This window comes from Eptatretus burgeri, chromosome 11 (assembly GCF_056783735.1).
Source record: "Eptatretus burgeri isolate ZD-2024b chromosome 11, Ebu_testis_v1, whole genome shotgun sequence".
Lineage (NCBI taxonomy): Eukaryota > Metazoa > Chordata > Myxini > Myxiniformes > Myxinidae > Eptatretus > Eptatretus burgeri.
Window position 1 is genome coordinate 93,331,036 of NC_140971.1, and position 19,143 is coordinate 93,350,178.

At 47.3% G+C, this 19,143-nt stretch overlaps 1 protein-coding gene and 1 pseudogene across 5 annotated transcripts in view; both read right to left on the reverse strand.

Moving 5' to 3' along the window:
• The window catches only part of SHARPIN (SHANK associated RH domain interactor), an 89,696-nt gene that overhangs the window by 33,888 nt on the left and 36,665 nt on the right, over nucleotides 1–19,143 (reverse strand). For 3 of the 5 annotated variants that reach the window (XM_085847429.1, XM_085847427.1, XM_085847431.1), the window contains 4 exons: nucleotides 13,679–13,755; nucleotides 2,896–3,069; nucleotides 977–1,137; nucleotides 710–772 (listed from right to left, as the gene is read on the reverse strand). In XM_085847429.1, the coding sequence (XP_085703555.1) occupies nucleotides 710–772; nucleotides 977–1,137; nucleotides 2,896–3,069; nucleotides 13,679–13,755 (475 nt within the window). The remainder of the gene's footprint in view (nucleotides 1–709; nucleotides 773–976; nucleotides 1,138–2,895; nucleotides 3,070–13,678; nucleotides 13,756–19,143) is intronic. The other 2 variants (XM_085847430.1, XM_085847428.1) reach the window with 1 other exon arrangement.
• On the reverse strand, nucleotides 10,008–13,259 carry LOC147017670 (uncharacterized; annotated as a pseudogene).

The window sequence follows — 19,143 nt, forward strand, 5'->3', positions numbered from 1 at the left end:
CTATTTTTATTCTCCTCAGAACTTGGAACATTACAGCATTGACATTTAACACGCCCATCTGTGAGTTTAGGAAGTTAAGCAGCCAAATCGCACATATTTCTCTGTAGTTTTCTTTGACAACCATCTTCTTAGATCATCTATATGGATGTCGGCCTTCCTTTACGGTCTCAAAACGGTGGGACTGACAGAGAGACAACAAAAGAGGCTTCAGGCCTGCAACAACAACTGGGTCAGGAGGATTGTAGGAGTTAAGAGGGTGGATAAGAGGAGGATGGATGACCTGAGGGAGAAGATTGGTGTGCAGATGAGCTAGATGAGGAGATTGGTAAAAATGCCGGCTGAACTGGGCTGGACACTTGATGGGGATTGGGGAAGAGAATAGCAAAGACATTGGATAGGTTGAAGGAGCAAGGGAAGAAGAAGGGAGGTAGACCACAGCTGAGATGGGAAGATTGTGTGAGGAGGGATATCAATAAGGTTGGAGTGGTTGGAGAGTGAAGAGAATTGGTTGAGGACAGGGGGGGAAGTGGCGGAGTATTGTGGTCAAGGCAGGGAAGAAGATTGGTCGAAATGGACCTCGCCCCTTAAAAAAGGGAAGAGAAGGAGAAGAAGATGGATGTCGGAAATCACTGAACACAGCAAAATAGCAACATTGATATATCTCTACTTTAAAACAAGTGCAACGTCTACCGTATTGAAATAAACTGACCCTGGCTGTATCCCACAATTCCTTGCAGTAAACATGTGATGCAATTCGGTCTGGGGTCCAAGTCTGCTCTGTAATGGAAAAAAGAATTCTTTCAGCTAAGCTTCAACAATTAAAGCGAATTCTCTGCCACAGATATCACGTTATGGAGTTCATATCAACACTATCTCCCGAACAGAAATTCTAGCACATTTGTGAAACTACGAGTAACTAGATAACTGTTCGGTTTCGGTACGTCTTCGTGCCTTCAACAAAGCTGAGAGTTCACACCTGCAAAAAGTGTGCAGACATTCTCGCAATGTCACACCATCACCAACATCATGACGGAGCATGCAAATAGGGCAGTCAAATGGTGTCCGATTGCTCACGAGGTCTAATCTCTCCACTTGCATGATTAACTCGTAATTCTTGCAACGTTCTTCCTCCATCACCTAAAAAAAGACAATCAATTGGTTTTCTACACTTGTGTTCAGTGTGCATTCCAAAATTAGCTTCACACTGTCCAAATTACACCACAAAGATTAGTATAGTTAATTTAGGGTAGCAATTAGAGAACATTATGGTCACCTGAAGTCAAAAACATGTCGAAAAAGTTAAGCTTCAAATGGAGAAGCAGCATTTGAAGAGCAATCAACCTTATATGGAATTACTTACTGCCTCTACCATCGAAGGTAGACGGAGGTTACATTTCCACCGCTGTTCGTCTGCGAGCAGGATATCTCAAAAAGTTATGGACAGTTTCGGCGAAATTCGGAGGACAGGTTGGGAACGTGACAAGGATGAATTCATTCGAGTTTGGTGAAGATCCGGATCAGGATACGATAATTTCTTTTTCAGTGATTGTGCACCATTGAGAGACGGGGTCAAACACGATATAAAGGATGATATCTCAAAACGTGGTGGACGAGTTGGTCGGATGACAAGAACAAGCCGATTCGATTTCGGTTCAAGCCCGGATACAGATCCGGCCAATCAGTGGGATCCAAAATGGAAACTGTTCAGCCTGGTGGAGATATGTGCTCTACCGAGTGCTGTTCCAGTTTTAGAATTTGTTTTTTTAAGTTCGATAAATTTTATCACATGACGGAAGGTTGGGATTTACAATGGTGCACTTACAAGGCTAAGCTACAACTCCCCCCCCCCACCCAATCCCCTCTTTCATGTGGAGCATAGATAGCCAAGCCATCCTCACGAGGCAGGCACCCTGCCCCCGAGCACAAAGCCAAGAAAAGTGGTTTGAACACACAGGTCATTTAAAGACTGAAGTACGACTCGGAGGATAGGCCACATTTCAATACTCGAATCCAAAAAGTCCATATTTAATGGACTTCAATAGACTTGACCAGTCTTAGTCCACTGCAGGACAGATGTATCCCTTTGCATGCTTCATTCTATTCGATTCAGTGCAATTTGAGGCCATTGTTCTCTGATACATTTCATTTCTCCACCTGACCTCAGTCTACCTGTGCTTCTTCCAGGGCCTTCTATTGGTCATCCGTTTGAAATTTGTTGTCCACCGGTTGTCCATTCTTCTTGCTTCGTGTCCAGCCCAGTTCCATTTCAGTTTTTGTGATCAGAATGTTCGATTATTTTGTTTTGATGCCTGATCTATTAATGCATTTTCTTGTCCTGCGTGGTCACGCCAACATAGCACCTTTCCATTGCTCTTTGCGCGGTGATCAATTTTTGCAACATCTTCCTTATCAGAGACCATGTTTCACTGGCATGTGAAAGAATCTTACCCTCATCTTTTATCCACATGCAACACTTCACTCCATCAGACAAATAGCAGTCTCATAGTTCTTTATGGGGCACAGTAAGTGGTAAAGCTGAGCCCATCTTTGGATGCCAGCTATAAGTTACATTAAAATGCAGATTTGAATGATGCATGCTTGTTGGTGGGAATAAACATAAAGCTAAATGTTATAAATCTGTATTATGGAATTCCTTTCACCCCAACCATGTGTGTAAGCACTGGGAAAACTCTGAAATTCCTAAAATCCATTAACGCAAGATGAAACGCCTTTTGAGATGCCGGCAACTTGAAAAATGCGAAAGAATCGCATCTTATCTTTGATGTTCATATTTTATTTGTACCGGCTTGAGCACGCCTTGTGAATTGGTGAACGAGGTGAAAGCTCCAAAAAAAACAAAAAAAACGCAACAACCAAAATAAACTACACTCTCACCTTGTTGCACAATTGCAGGTTTGCGGATTCTTGTTCCTGCAGCCTCATTTCAGATTCACTGGGCTGGTAATCAACAGGCACTTTATACCCTGCAGGAGGAGCAGCACCACAAGCCTCACATCCTGGACGCAACGGCAGATTGACGAGGGTGCAGACCGGGCAAGGCCAGCCTACCTGCATCCCATTACAAGAGAATGAATGGAAAAAAAACAAAAAAAACAAGAGGATACAAAACGAAACTTGGACAAAGGAAGTGGCCATTTGTGCATTCTGGTTGTCCTGTATCCACATCAAATCAAATCAACTTGGTGGATAAATTTACTTAACCTCAACGTACTGAACTCATTCATTATTGCAATCAACCTGATTTCACTTTTAAAAATCGAACTGCGCATCAATGTTAACCTTGAGGCAAAGGAAACAGCCAGGGAGCCAGCATGTCATGGCCTCCTCATTTCATGAGAATTATAGGAACAAAAACATCCACAATCTCAATGAAAGCAAGACAACTCGTTTGATTTCCCTTTCGAGAGGAGGGTGTGCTCAGGAATGCTGCCTTCCCTGCAGGTGCTGTGGCACCAGGACGGCAGTTTTCGTTGGATTAGACTCCAACGGGAGAACAAATCCATGATCAAACAACTCACCGATGGGCCCCAAACACAGTTATGTGACAACATATTTACCGCATGGAATTGTGGGATATAACACTTCAGGAAAGATAGACCAGGCGTTTTCCTTCTATCGAAAGTATTTCGTGACCATGCAACATGTGAAATGCAAATACTGCTGATCAAACCATTTCAACAGCCAGAATACAAGCGCACGCACGCGCGCACATGCCATTCAGCCCGTCATGCCTGCGATATATATATATCTATATATATAATATATATATAGATATATATATATATATATATTATATATATATATATATATATATAGATATATATATATATATATATTATATATATATATATATATATATATTTTCTTTTCCAGGGGAGGGGGCATGGGCTTGGTTAAAAAACACACATCAACCACACAACACCCCTTGATGAGACCCACACCAACAACACTCTGTACACAATCACCCATCAATGCTCAAACTGGACATGGACACACAGCAGGATTAAAAACAAAACCTGTCAAAGAGAGGAGGAGCTCCTTGTGAGCCAACGGCCATCCATATCTCGTGCCCAACTGTGTCTGCGGACGCCCTCCAACAGTTGGGTTACTTCTTATTAGAAGGTTGGTGGCAGGATTTGCACTCCTGCCACCGTAAAACTTTTCATTCCGCAAAACATTCCAAAAGCATTAAAAAAAATCTGAAAACCCACTCCGTGGAAGTACCTCACGTGCAGCTTCCCTTCACAGGACAGTTCGCCGGATGACGGGATTGGGGCAAAGCCTTCGGGACCCCCAATCTTTGATGATAGGAGGGAAACCATGGGGTAACGTTCCCGGGTCAGATTGCGGGAGAGTGTGTCAGAGTGGTGCTGAGGTGTCATCCACCAGATGGCGATCTCCTTGGGTTAACCTGAGGTTGTCCCTTCGGGTGGGTGCCTGGAATGTCCTATCCCTAAGAGAGGGATGATCACCTGTCTCTGTTATCATCTGAGCTCAAGCGTTTGGAGATCAGAATTGCAGCACTCTCTGAAGTTCAGAGACCAGATTGCAGCGAGATAATGGTGGGTGGTTACACCTACTATTGGTCTAATCGCTCTGATGGTTACCATGCCGAAGGAGTTGCTGTAGCTGTGTCCAATAAACTGACTCAAATGATAATTGAGGTAACACCGGTCAACGAGCAGATTACGAGACAAAGGATTCGTCACTCCTTGGGTGTCATTTCCCTGGTCTCTGTATATGATCCGACTGAGGCGAGTGACCTCACCGTGAAGGACACATTCCCCGCCACGCTCGAGTCTGTGGTTGATCATTGCCCCAGGCGAGATACACTTCTTGTCTTGGGGGATTTCAATGCATCGACTGGAACTGAGAGGGATCGTTATGAGACGTGTGTTGGTCCCCATGGGTCAGGAATTGTGAACCAGAATAGCACCAAGTTCCTTGACTTTGCAAGAAGTCATGGACTTAGGGTGGCCAGTTCATGGTTTCAGCGCCCACAAGCTCATCGCTGGACTTGGTATTCCAATGCTGAGCTGTTCAGGGAGCTAAGGCGTAAAACTGTACGTGCACCAAGGGTGGACAAGGAGGCCTATGTGCGAGGAATCTGTGAGGGGGTAGAGCATCACCTGTGGTCGTGATTCTCGTCCTGCTTACAGGGGAATTCGTGCATTGCGTTGGTCCAAGCCCATCCCTCGGTGTACTGCAGTTATAGCGGAGGGTGGTGAGTGGTTGTTCCAGGCTGATCCACCAGCTGTCGAGTTGGACATCAGGGGTGTCACAACCCTTATTGCTAAACCTCCAATCAACTGTGGTCCATCTTCGTTTGTGGAAACAAAGGCTGCGGTGAACCGTTTGAAATCCAGCATGACATCCATGCTGAACTTCTCAAAGCTGGTGGAAATGCTTTACTCGTGTCATTGCATGCAGTTCTGTGCTCTGCCTGGAACACAGGCATCATCCCAACTGACTGGAAGAGGAGCTTGTTGTCCCTATCTGGAAAGGGAAGGGTGATCGCCAAGACTGCAACAACTACCGAGGGGTGACGCTGCTCTCAGTGCCGGGCAAGGACTTTGCTCGGATAATTATTGATAGGGTGCGCCACCATCTGCTTGAGCACCAGTGTCCAGAGCAGTCAGGCTTTACACCAAAGAGCACAACAATTGAACGTATCCTTGCTCTTCGTGTCCTCACCGAACACAGACGAGAGTTTCGGCAGGGGCTGCTTGCAACCTATGTTGATCTCTGTAAAGCATTCGATTCAGTGAATCGGGATGCCCTCTGGAGGATTCTTGGTCTTCGTGGGGTGCCACCAAAACTGATCGATCTGATGTCTGAACGCTACTCTGGTACTGAGAGTGCTGTGAGATGCGGTGGTACCATCTCTGACTTATTTCCAGTTGTTACTGGAGTTCGTCAGGGGTGTGTACTGGCCCCCACACTTTTCAGCACTTGTATGGACTGGATTCTAGGGAGGATGTCAGAGAGATCAAGCTGCAGTGCATCATTTGGGAATGTCAAGATCTCTGACCTTGATTTCGCAGGTGATGCAGTCATCTTTGCGGAGACTCTGGATATCCTTTTGGAGGCCATAGAAGTGCTGAATGAGGAGTCAGAGCCGGTGGGATTATGGGTTTCCTGGGTCAGAACTAAGATCCAGACTTTTAATGACATCTTGGATGCTGCTATCCTGTCTGTACCTGTTTGTAGTGAGGATGTTGAGGTCACGGAGAGATTCACTTACCTTGGCAGTGATATTCATATCTCTGCTGGCTGTGAGTCAGAGGTCAACAGATGTCTGGGTCGGGCCTGGGGAGTCATGGATTCACTGGACGATGGGGTGTGGCGCTGCCGGTCCCTGTGCGGGAGGACAAAAGTCCGAGTCTTCAGGTCCTTGGTGCTCTCACTCTTGCTCCATGGGTGTGAGACTTGGACTCTGACCATGGATCTGAGACGGAGACCTATTCCTTTGGTTCCAGGTCTCTTCGGAGAATACTTGGCTATCGCTGGTCAGAGTTTGTGTCCAACGAGCGGTTGCTGAGAGAGACTCAAATGAGATTTGTTACCTGCATAGTCCGTGAGCATCCGCTGTGGCTGTATGGACATGTGGCTCGTTTTCCTGATGCTGATCCTGCTCACCAGTTTCTCTCAGAGAGGGAGCCTCGTGAGTGGAGGAGGCCAATGGGCCGACCACATGCCTCGTGGTTGCAGCAGGTCGATCGGCATCTCAAAGAGATGGGGATGGGCCAGGCATCTGCTTGGGGGATGGCCAGACGGAAGCCCCTGGAGTACCGGCGGAAAGTAGACGCAGCGACGTGCTGCTCTGGCGCATGCTCCCATACCTGACCTGACCTGACTCAGCCAGATTGTAATCCAATTATCTACCTGACCAGCCACTACACAAGCCCTCACTTTAGCTAACAACCTCCGATGTGGTACCTTATCAAATACCTTCTTAAAGTCTAGATATACTATGTCCACTGCCTTTTCCTCATCCACCCAATCAGACACTGCTTCATTGAACTCCAAAAGATTTGTTAAACAGGAACTATCTTTGGTAAACCCATGCTGACTACCTTTAATTAGTTTGTATTTATTTAAATGGTTCCTCAATTAATATCTCCAACACCTTCCCCACAACTGAAGTCAAGCTAACAGGTCTAGAGTTTCCCAATTCTTCTCTGGATCCTTTCTTAAATAATGGAGTAACATTAAATAATGGTGGGCTTACTACAAACTGGGTTGAAAAGCAATCCTGCACGAAATATAGGAAATCCTCATCTACTCTGCCCTTTCCCTGTTCCTGGACCAAATCTTTCCCTGGCAAGTTAAAATCCCCCATTACCAATACTCTTCCCTCACCACATGCCCTTTTGGATTCTTCATGAACTCCTCTCCTTCCTCCTCTTCCTTCACACCCAGAGCCCTATAAAAGCATCCTTCCAGTATCTTACTGTTTTCACAATCTTTAATCTCTACCCATACAGAATCCTCAACATTAATTCCCTCCTTAATGTCACCACTTTATTTTTATGCAATGCTGTCCTTTACCAACATTGCTACTCTTCCTCCTATTCTCTCCTTCCTATCACACCGATACACCTTGTGGCCTTCTAATCCTGTGCTCCAGTTACTCTCCTCCTCAAACCATGTCTCACTCACTGCAACTCTCTCGTACTCCTCGCTATCTACGATGGCTTCAAGCTCTTCCATCTTATTATTTAAACTTCTGGCATTGGTATGGAATATATTTAACTTTTCCCTTCCTGGAATTCTTTTTTTTTTAACCTTGCCTTACACATCACAATTACATTATCAGTTCCTTCCTTAATACCTTCCCCACCCTCCGCTGACCGAAAAGAGCCTGAATTTCTTCCTCAATTCCCACTGCAAACCTTTCAGCCCCCTTTCTATTTAACATACGGCCATCATTCCGAAAACACTCCCTTTGTTCCCAAAATGATTCTCACTGCTTCTTCAATGCAAAACTTCCTCCCTACACCATTCTTCCAGCCATTGGTTTACATCTATCGCTCTGCTCATAATTTCTGTATAATTTTCTAATCTTGGGAGAATCCCAGAAAACATTGCTCCTCGGTGTACAGTGTTGGTATGCATTTCTGCCTCACTTTTCATGGTTGCTTTCTGCAGCGTCTTCGGCTGGAAGAGCATGGGAGGAGTCGATTTATTTTTATAATCCTAGTCACCTGGGTTTAATTGATTAGGTGAGAGCTAATTAACAGGTGAGAGATGTAGGTGGGTCTTCATTTTTAATTTGTATGTTGACTGTTTTTGACATTTACATCGGGTACATGCTTGGGAGCCTTGTTGATATGCATTTCTGCCTGTGCTGTCGCTGATGATTCACTAACAAGCGATGAAACCGGTCCAGCAGCTGTGGTGGTGTGTAGCATTGGGATTCTCATGTGTGTTGCATTTGTGAATGTCTTTACAGCTGTGGAGGAAAACTCTGGGAATGGTTTTTAACAGCAAAGAACTTACCTTGGGTAGTGTTTCACAGTTGCTTTGTGCAGCTTCCAGAAGAGCATAGGAGGAGTATATATATCCGGCGCTACCTGGCTAGGTAAGCTTTTCCGGTGGTTTTGGAATGTGTTGGCCAGTGAAAAGCTATGGAGTTATTGGCCTCATGGTGGTTACCTTTTGCCTGCAGACCGGCTGCAGCACTGCCTGACTTCACAATCCAATATACACTATATGGCGGCTTTTGTTGGTCTCAAAATGGACGAGAAAGCCAATGTGTGGCAACTTAACACCTTGCCCAGATTCTGAAATGCAGCACAAACACCCAAAATTTGTGGCCTCGAGGATCTACATTTTGGCCATGAAAGAATAACGTACAAACAAATACACAAAGGCTTGAAAATATTTGTAAGGTATGTGTGTTTGGTTCATTGCATGCCTCAGCATATATGTATGTTAACATGAACACATGATGTATCCACGAGAACATATCGGGTCCAATACATTTTGGAAATATCATGCTATACGGTACGAAATCGTTTTTGGCTTGATCTCTCAAAGGTGAAGAATCACTTTAAAAAATAAATAATTCTCGTATCCAGTTCCGGACTTAGATCTTCACCAAAATCGAATCAATTCGTCATGGTCACACGCCCAACCTGTCCACCAAGTTTTGTCCAAATCTGTCCACAAGTTTTTCAGATTTCGTGCTAAATATTGGTTTAGCCCGATCTCTCAATGGTGAAGAGTCACTTAAAAAAATTCTCGTCGTCAAATTCGGATCCGGATCTTCATCAAAATCTCATCAGTTCATCCTTCTCACAAACCACACCTGTCCACAACTTTTTGAGATATCCTGCACACAAACACAAACAGACAAACAGACAAACAGACAGAGAAGGGTGAAAACATAACCTCCTTCACCTTCGGTGGCGGAGGTAAAGATTAATAGTCGGGGTGCCAGAGCCCAGAAACTTGGAGAGGGGTAGTCATGAAAGAACACTTTTGTCCAAGATGTTTTTTTCGTAGATTGGACCTTGGCGCACATGACTGGGGTGGCCTGCTCAGCCAACTCTCTTGCAAAAGTGCTCATCTGGCTCGATTTATCATGCGTCACCATGACGAAATTCGGCCCAAAAATTAGGGGAAGGGGAAATGGAATTTGTTATTTGAACATGTTCCTATTGTTGTTTACCAACATTTTAGGTATCAGAAGAAAGGGTTTGGGCTGGGCTACAATTTGGTCGTAGAAACATTTTGATGGGGTCACTGAGTGCAGGTTGAGGGGTCAAAAGGTCACGCTCGGAAGGGTCAGGTGAAAATCTGAGGGCCGTGGGTATAAATGGAACTGCTGTACCCAAACCAATAAATATAAATGAATGACACAAACATAAATTTCAGAGTACTATATAACAAAGTTTTTGAAAATGAAGCCATGCAAGGTGGATACAGAGAATTTGAGAATTAACCCCTTTATGTCTATGAGCAGAATCGCAAAAATGGCAAAAGTCGGCTTTTTCTCAAAAAAGTTATTATTCGCTAATTACTTGACCAAACATGACGAGACATTGTCAGAAGGTAGAAGTGTCAGACCAATTTCAACCTATTTACCCCTTTAGTTGCATATATTAACCCCTTCTGGATGTTTCATATTAACCCTTTGGGTACGTTTACTAGTTTCTACCTCCTTGCTTTAGAGTAATGAAAAAAATTCAACCCAAGCCCTTGGCAGTGCATAACACTGAAAGCTGTTTAGACATGGGGTTTAATAGACTTATGAACCAGCTTGTGAACCAGCTATTTTAGCTACAACGTCCGAGCTGTCCACCCTACAAATGCCAGTCAGGTACACTCGTTCACATTATCAGTATAATTCAACACATTTTCAGTATTATTTTCAATATCGGTATACACCATTGTACACCTTTACCAACCAGTACTCAAAGACGATTATTGAAAGAATGGGATACCATTTATAGTAACACTAATTCGATCACTTTTGGCTAAAATCAGTAAACATACTGATGAGAGTACATGTACAATGTATTAATTAGGTTGACTGATCAGCTGATGTCGATGATGATGATGATGACTGATGATGAATCATGGATCTGGAGCAATATGTTCATGTTCCTAGAATATCTTCATTCTTCTCTTCCATAAGCGTGCACATCAGTGGATCCCCACAGCAGTTACAAGCCATGGTGCACGACACTTTGGCCTTTCGGCAAGGGCAATGCGATCTGCATTTGTCTTTGCGGAATTTGCATCTTGTTGAGAGAAGGCTTGGTTTGGATGGCTTTGTCATTAGAGTAGCCAGCAGGTATCCTTTCTTGGTATTCCTACCAAAGTCTGTAGGATCCGGCAGCAACGGATTTGCCAGCGTGGCACGTTTCCAAAGTAACATTTGGTACAGAGCCCTCATGATGTGAAATTGAAATGCGTCGGTGGCAATGATCGGAGGTCAGATTTCTTTGTTTGAAACAGATGACATCGTAGCTCATCCATAGATCCAGAGAAGTCCTTTTTCCCATATAGTGCGTAGATGTATTTCTGTGCGGACTCTGATATTTCAATACGCTCATGCTCATCAGGAATTCCATACTGTGCAACTGGCTCAAGGATCTTTCCACAGTCCAATGCCACTTTCAATGCACGTTTTTTTCCACAATGGAAAATGTAGCTGACTGTCACAGCCGGTGATTGCATATGCCGAGAGTAAAGACGAACTTGTGGTATTTGTATAATTGCTTGTCAGAAATCTGGAAATAACATGGCATGGAATGAAGATGTTCTGCTTCTGCATCCAGAGTTCCTCTAAGCCTTGCACCCTCGAAACACGGTAGATGCCTATCATCAAGATATCTGTGTCTGTGGCTTGGATGACTACCCTCTTGCATCCTTGTTCCTTTGCTGAGTATGCAATGTGAGCAAAGATTCGTGTATCAGCCTCCTCGTGTTCATCACATCCCAAGCAATCAAGTTCCGACGTCCCATGATTTGTCAACATCGTGGCTGGTCCCTGAGTCATGCCCCCCAGTATCAAGGTGCATCCCACTGGTATTCCCTGGTGATTTGTCATCCATGTCGTTGAAAGGTACTGTTGGAGATGTTCCTTGTTTTCATGGTTTGAGACAAAACCCTTCCATGATGGGAGCTGTAGGTTGTCATGAGGGATGAAGGTTTTTGTCTTTTTTGCCATTTTGCTTCTTCGCATTCTCTCCTCAATATTCAAGCTTTTCTGAGGGATGACATTATAGCGATCACCAACAACATGGACAATCTGACAATCCTTTGGTCTAAGACGCAAGATCTTTTCAAGGTACTTTGCTGATAGCTCTTCGAATGTAGTGCTCTCAAGTTCCTGATAGCGCTGAACGAAGGCCATAAGGTCAATGAAATAGCCTGTCCCTGACTCTACATTTGGCAGTTGCTCAAGTTCCTTCCATCGAGATCCAATCGTGGCCTTAAGCATTGTGGCATAATCAGACTTGTTGCCCTTTCTCATTGAGAAACCCGATGGATGTAGCTCGTCTAGTGTGAAAAGAGAACTGGGATATTCTGCCCACTCATGTGAAAAGGCGTCAACTTTCTCTTTATGTCCTAGGCTTTCAGCAAAGCAGAGGTTGTGGACGACAGAACTCTCTTCAATGTAAAGTTGTTTCGTTTGCTGAAGTGTTGATTTCTTTTTCGCCTTTTTAACGAACGTCTTCAGTCTAACAGGCTCAACTTTTACAGGGGGGGAGGGGAGGGGAGGTCAACAATTCAAAATTTTATTCCATTATACCCATTTATTTACAGAGCATGATAACATATATAGGCCTACTACGAGTAACATAACAATGATGTTACAATTAACATCAGACATGGCAAGAGTAGACATTTTTTTCAGATAAACAATGAACTGAATGCCTCTGTCCTAATGAGCTTCCGTAGATTTCATGAAAAAACACACGATTCATGAAGCCCAGATGTAGTCTACAATTAGCACAGCAAATCTATGATTACATGACTTCAATTTCTACTTTACATTTCTAGGCCAGCTGCATAATCTCCTCACATGCCTTCGGCCTACATGATCAGAGTTTACAAGGCCCTTGGGTGTTTGGTTATCTTGGCTTCAAGTTCAAAGTCAGAGATGACACGCTTGAAGGCACAACATCCCTAATCTGTGCATCCAACTCAAGATTCTGATCATCTAACTCAAGATTCATGGTGTTTGTATTGTTAAACAAATTACCTTAAACTTCCTCTATTATTATGTATCATCAGTTCAATATCATTTTGATGATGTTATTGGATATGATGGATTAAAATCAATTTTTCTGTTGCATGGCTGAAGGTCATGAGGAGATCAATTTCACACCTCCAATTAATGAAGAGCTCTTTGTTTTAAAAAGTATGGTGTCTCATTGGGACAGCAAATTCTCACTTGGGTTAAAATGATATTGTAGGCATAAAACTTACCTTTAGCCAAAGTAAATGGTAAAATAGGTAGAAATTGATCAATTGATACCTTCTGACAATGTCTAGTCATGTTTTGGTCAAGTAATTCGCGAATAATAACTTTTATGAGAAAAAGCTGACTTTTGCCATTTTTGCGATTCTGCTCATAGACATAAAGGGGTTAATTCTCAAATTCTCTGTATCCGCCCAACATGGCTTCATTTTCAAAAACTTTGTTATATAGTACTCTGAAATTTGTGTTTGTGTCATTCATTTATATTTATTGGTTTGGGTACAGCAGTTCCATTTATACCCACGGCCCTCAGATTTTTACCTGACCCTTCCGAGTGTGACCTTTTTACCCCTCAACCTGCACTCAGTGACCCCATCAAAATGTTTCTCCTACCAAATTGTAGCCCAGCCCAAACCCTTTCTTCTGATACCTAAAATGTTGGTGAACAACAATAGGAACATGTTCAAATAATGAATTCCATTTTCCCCTACCCCTAATTTTTGGGCCGAATTTCGTCATGGTGACACATGATAAATCGAGCCAGATAAGCACTTTCGCAAGAGAGTTTGCCCGAGCAGGCCACCCCAGTCATGTGCGCCAAGGTCCAATCTACCAAAAAACATATAGGACAAAAGCATGTTCTTTCATGACTTCCTCAATCTCTTAAGCACATTTCTGCACCTTGGCACCCCTACTATAAGTAATAAAGGCAGTCACCTGTTGGGGGGCAGCTGCAGCAGAGTTGCATTGTTGATTGTCCTCCAGTCTGTTGCTTTCTTCCCCACATCTTCGATCTGGAAACATTACACAACAGGCACATCATTCATGGCAGGACACCAAATATGCAAGGAGATCCAATAAAAAAATATTAAAAAAAAATAAAAAGAAAACAACACACCAGCCAACAGCTTTTAACAAAGTAATAAAATATATTATTAAAACCTGCTTGAACGATCACAGAAGCAAACAGGTTACTTGCAAGGTATTTATAAAATGGCTTCACGCATTCCATCACTTGTTACCAAAGTGTCCATTGTTCATGTAATCGGTACACACACTATGTCATCGGTACTGCACTTGCAAATATCTCCAATAGGGAGACCACTTACACCTAATCCTGCAAACACGCGTTACAGCTTGCGAACAGAATGCATTGTTGGTGTGTTGGTTCAACCCCTTTCTTGCCCGAAACAGAATGCAGGCTGAAGTTGGTCCAAATGTGAAGGAGGGGGAAGGGTTCGGAAGTACTGAGGAAAGGGGAGAAATGTCGGTGGGTGTGTGAAGTGGTTGGAACCACCAGGTTATTGGCTCATACAGGACAGAGACTCGTGCAGGCAATTAGCGGCTCATGGAGGGAATAAGCACCTCGTTCAGACAGAGGCACGAGCAGGCAATTAACCTCTCGCTCAGACAAAGTCTTGAAAAAGCAACCAGCATCTCACTCGGGCAGAGCCCCACTTCGGCACGGTGGCTCCTCTCTGGTGGCTGTGCTTCACATTGTTCTCTCGGTGGTTCTGCTCCTGTGACTCTCCATGTTTCTCGCTGGCAGTTCGGCACGTTCACTCGAGCCCCTCTTCTTTATCGGAGCATGTGCAGGCGTGCCTCGAGGTCCCTCCTGCTTGCTCGTGTCGCTTCCTCATCGATGATGGCTCGTCGATTCTTCGAACACCTTCCAGAATGATCCACTCCTGATGCTGTGACTACGCTATCCTTTCTGGAAGGATCGACCCTTACATGTGCATGCTGTCATGTGCTGGGTTTTGCAATGTTCATGTACTGTGTTTTTTTGGAATGAAGGGTTTCCATAAATGTGAAAAATAAAATAATCTCTCCACTTTTGCCAGTTTATTGTACCTCCTGAAAGGTTTACTCATGTGGGATTTACAGGATGATTATGGGATGATTAGAGGTGAAGGATTCTGAAGGGAGGGTGTGAAGTGGAGGTTGAGAGATGAAATGATGAAGGATGTGAGATGAAGGGACGAACAGGTGGTTTTAAGTGAAGGGAGGGAAGTTTCTCAAGCGGGTTTCAGAAGTTGGGAGGTGGAGGTGTGAAGCGTTGCTGGTAATAGTAGCAGGAAAGGTGAAGATGATGCACGGCAGGACACAGAATACTGAATGGTTACTGGATAGAAAGCCCGATGAAGAGGGGAAAGTCCGAGCTAAGCCCACACAATGCATTTGCCCTTTATCTCTCTAATCTAAGAATCTAAATTAATGATATAACTTGCACTGGGAACCTGTGTGTCCCTGGGTACTTTAGGGGTCCATGTCCATAACCGTCACAGTGTGTGTGTGTGTGTGTGTGTGTGTGTGTGTGTGTGTGTGTGTGTGTGTGTGTGTGTGTGTGTGTGTGTGTGTGTGTGTGTGTGTGTGTGTGTGTGTGTGTGTGTGTGTGTGTGTGTGTGTGTGTGGACATATATATCATGGAATACGGGAGTACTCGATATAGAGGGATGATACGGGGAAAAAAACATGGCCACCCATTCAAATGTGGACACAATGATACGCTCATAGATAACAAGAGAGTGAAGTCAAAAGCATTTAAAAGCCAAAACTTATTCTCGAGCATTTTCTGAACTAGAAAGACCTGATAAGATGCCAGAATACATAGCTAAAGTACCACATAAAGTACCAAAGGATTATGTCTCTGTGGCAATGATGTACAGACATAATCCATGGCGATGCTCACCATAACAGTCAAGAGGTGCGTCTGATGTATAAACGACGAATGTGGTCATCATTGGTTAGATATTTTATCGGTATGCCGTCTTGATGAGGGCAAATAAGACCGAAATCCCGATAGGTGGCTCCGTTTGATGGTTAACTGATGTTGACCATGTAATCTTTGTCTGTTTGACAAAGTCGCTGGAACAAGGCCTCAGAGTTGGAGGTGAAGCTTTGGTGTAGGACTATGTTCAATAGAGATTGGGGGAGTGCTCGGAACACTCCGTGTGTGCGTGTGTGTGTGTACACACACACACACACACATATAATTATGTCAGTGTGTCTCCTCCATAACTCCAAAACCATGAAACCTAACATAAAACCTGGCAGCCTGAAACTTTGCATACATACTTTAGTTTTCTCCTTCATCAGGCACATCCTCGGTCATCACTCCCTATGGGGTCTTGAGTCGCATCTGAGGTAACCTCGCTTGGGTCTGAAGCCACCACGAGTTTTGGCCTGCTCAACCATGCCATGACTTGGAACAGGCCGCAACGATTTCTCAACGATAAAGTATTTTTTTCCACTTTCCTCACTCATATTATCGAATGCCTGTTCATCATAGCTATGAATCGCTGTATCCATCGCTTTTGTAAGTACTCTTGTTTGCAAATGAGGAGCTCGGAGCGATTTCATGCATTATAATATACCATTTTCCACGATCTACTCTCACAGACTAATTTAAATATATCATCGAAATGTTATTTCGTTTTTGAGGATCGGATATCATCCGTACTAAACAAGTGGCGAAATCTGTTGTGAAATCTGATAATTTACAGACATAACGAGTCTTATAACCAAGGCAATATACCTATTTACTTTCAGCAAACAAGGCTATGTTCCCTCCTTCTCCATAGATACACAAGAAAATGTGAAATTTCCAAAGCATTAAACATCTTTTTTCTACTGTTTGGAGAATTGTATTGTGTGAACAAAAAATTTAGCAACATAACAAAATTAACCAGCGTCATTTAGTTGTATTATTCAAATGCATTCACTGCGAGACCTCGTGCCCTGTCCCCCAGCAGAACAGCCTATCCATAGTGTCTGCCAGATCTGTGCCTATATTTTCGCAGGTTTCACGAGGTGCACCACAGGGAAACAAACCAAATCTGGAAAAAAACGGATGTTTAAAAAAAAAAAAGTTGTAAAGTTTGCGCGGACCCCGAACCGATGTACCATTTGACACATGCACAGACGAGCAGGCAAAAGCTTAAGCCACTTGCCAGTTGCCATTGTCGACAGCGGCACCGCGCAACATCATTCTGAGCGAATCGTTCACTCACTGCGGACGCTTTTGCCATGCCACGTCATTCAGAGCGAGCGGCTCGTGCCCCGTCACCCTCAGCGAGCGGCTCGTTCCCCGTCACCCTGAGCGAGCGGCTCGTGCCCCGTCACCCTCAGCGAGCGGCTCGTGCCCCGTCACCCTCAGCGAGCGGCTCGTGCCCCGTCACCCTCAGCGAGCGGCTCGTGCCCCGTCACCCTCAGCGAGCGGCTCGTGCCCCGTCACCCTGAGCGAGCGGCTCGTGCCCCGTCACCCTGAGCGAGCGGCTCGTGCCCCGTCACCCTGAGCGAGCGGCTCGTGCCCCGTCACCCTCAGCGAGCGGCTCGTGCCCCGTCACCCTCAGCGAGCGGCTCGTGCCCCGTCACCCTCAGCGAGCGGCTCGTGCCCCGTCACCCTCAGCGAGCGGCTCGTGCCCCGTCACCCTCAGCGAGCGGCTCGTGCCCCGTCACCCTCAGCGAGCGGCTCGTGCCCCGTCACCCTCAGCGAGCGGCTCGTGCCCCGTCACCCTCAGCGAGCGGCTCGTGCCCCGTCACCCTCAGCGAGCGGCTCGTGCCCCGTCACCCTCAGCGAGCGGCTCGTGCCCCGTCACCCTCAGCGAGCGGCTCGTGCCCCGTCACCCTCAGCGAGCGGCTCGTGCCCCGTCACCCTCAGCGAGCGGCTCGTGCCCCGTCACCCTCAGCGAGCGGCTCGTGCCCCGTCACCCTCAGCGAGCGGCTCGTGCCCCGTCACCCTCAGCGAGCGGCTCGTGCCCCGTCACCCTCAGCGAGCGGCTCGTGCCCCGTCACCCTCAGCGAGCGGCTCGTGCCCCGTCACCCTGAGCGAGCGGCTCGTGCCCCGTCACCCTGAGCGAGCGGCTCGTGCCCCGTCACCCTGAGCGAGCGGCTCGTGCCCCGTCACCCTGAGCGAGCGGCTCGTGCCCCGTCACCCTGAGCGAGCGGCTCGTGCCCCGTCACCCTGAGCGAGCGGCTCGTGCCCCGTCACCCTGAGCGAGCGGCTCGTGCCCCGTCACCCTGAGCGAGCGGCTCGTGCCCCGTCACCCTCAGCGAGCGGCTCGTGCCCCGTCACCCTCAGCGAGCGGCTCGTGCCCCGTCACCCTCAGCGAGCGGCTCGTGCCCCGTCACCCTCAGCGAGCGGCTCGTGCCCCGTCACCCTCAGCGAGCGGCTCGTGCCCCGTCACCCTCAGCGAGCGGCTCGTGCCCCGTCACCCTCAGCGAGCGGCTCGTGCCCCGTCACCCTCAGCGAGCGGCTCGTGCCCCGTCACCCTCAGCGAGCGGCTCGTGCCCCGTCACCCTCAGCGAGCGGCTCGTGCCCCGTCACCCTCAGCGAGCGGCTCGTGCCCCGTCACCCTCAGCGAGCGGCTCGTGCCCCGTCACCCTCAGCGAGCGGCTCGTGCCCCGTCACCCTCAGCGAGCGGCTCGTGCCCCGTCACCCTCAGCGAGCGGCTCGTGCCCCGTCACCCTCAGCGAGCGGCTCGTGCCCCGTCACCCTCAGCGAGCGGCTCGTGCCCCGTCACCCTCAGCGAGCGGCTCGTGCCCCGTCACCCTCAGCGAGCGGCTCGTGCCCCGTCACCCTCAGCGAGCGGCTCGTGCCCCGTCACCCTCAGCGAGCGGCTCGTGCCCCGTCACCCTCAGCGAGCGGCTCGTGCCCCGTCACCCTCAGCGAGCGGCTCGTGCCCCGTCACCCTCAGCGAGCGGCTCGTGCCCCGTCACCCTCAGCGAGCGGCTCGTGCCCCGTCACCCTCAGCGAGCGGCTCGTGCCCCGTCACCCTCAGCGAGCGGCTCGTGCCCCGTCACCCTCAGCGAGCGGCTCGTGCCCCGTCACCCTCAGCGAGCGGCTCGTGCCCCGTCACCCTCAGCGAGCGGCTCGTGCCCCGTCACCCTCAGCGAGCGGCTCGTGCCCCGTCACCCTCAGCGAGCGGCTCGTGCCCCGTCACCCTCAGCGAGCGGCTCGTGCCCCGTCACCCTCAGCGAGCGGCTCGTGCCCCGTCACCCTCAGCGAGCGGCTCGTGCCCCGTCACCCTCAGCGAGCGGCTCGTGCCCCGTCACCCTCAGCGAGCGGCTCGTGCCCCGTCACCCTCAGCGAGCGGCTCGTTCCCCGTCACCCTCAGCGAGCGGCTCGTGCCCCGTCACCCTCAGCGAGCGGCTCGTGCCCCGTCACCCTCAGCGAGCGG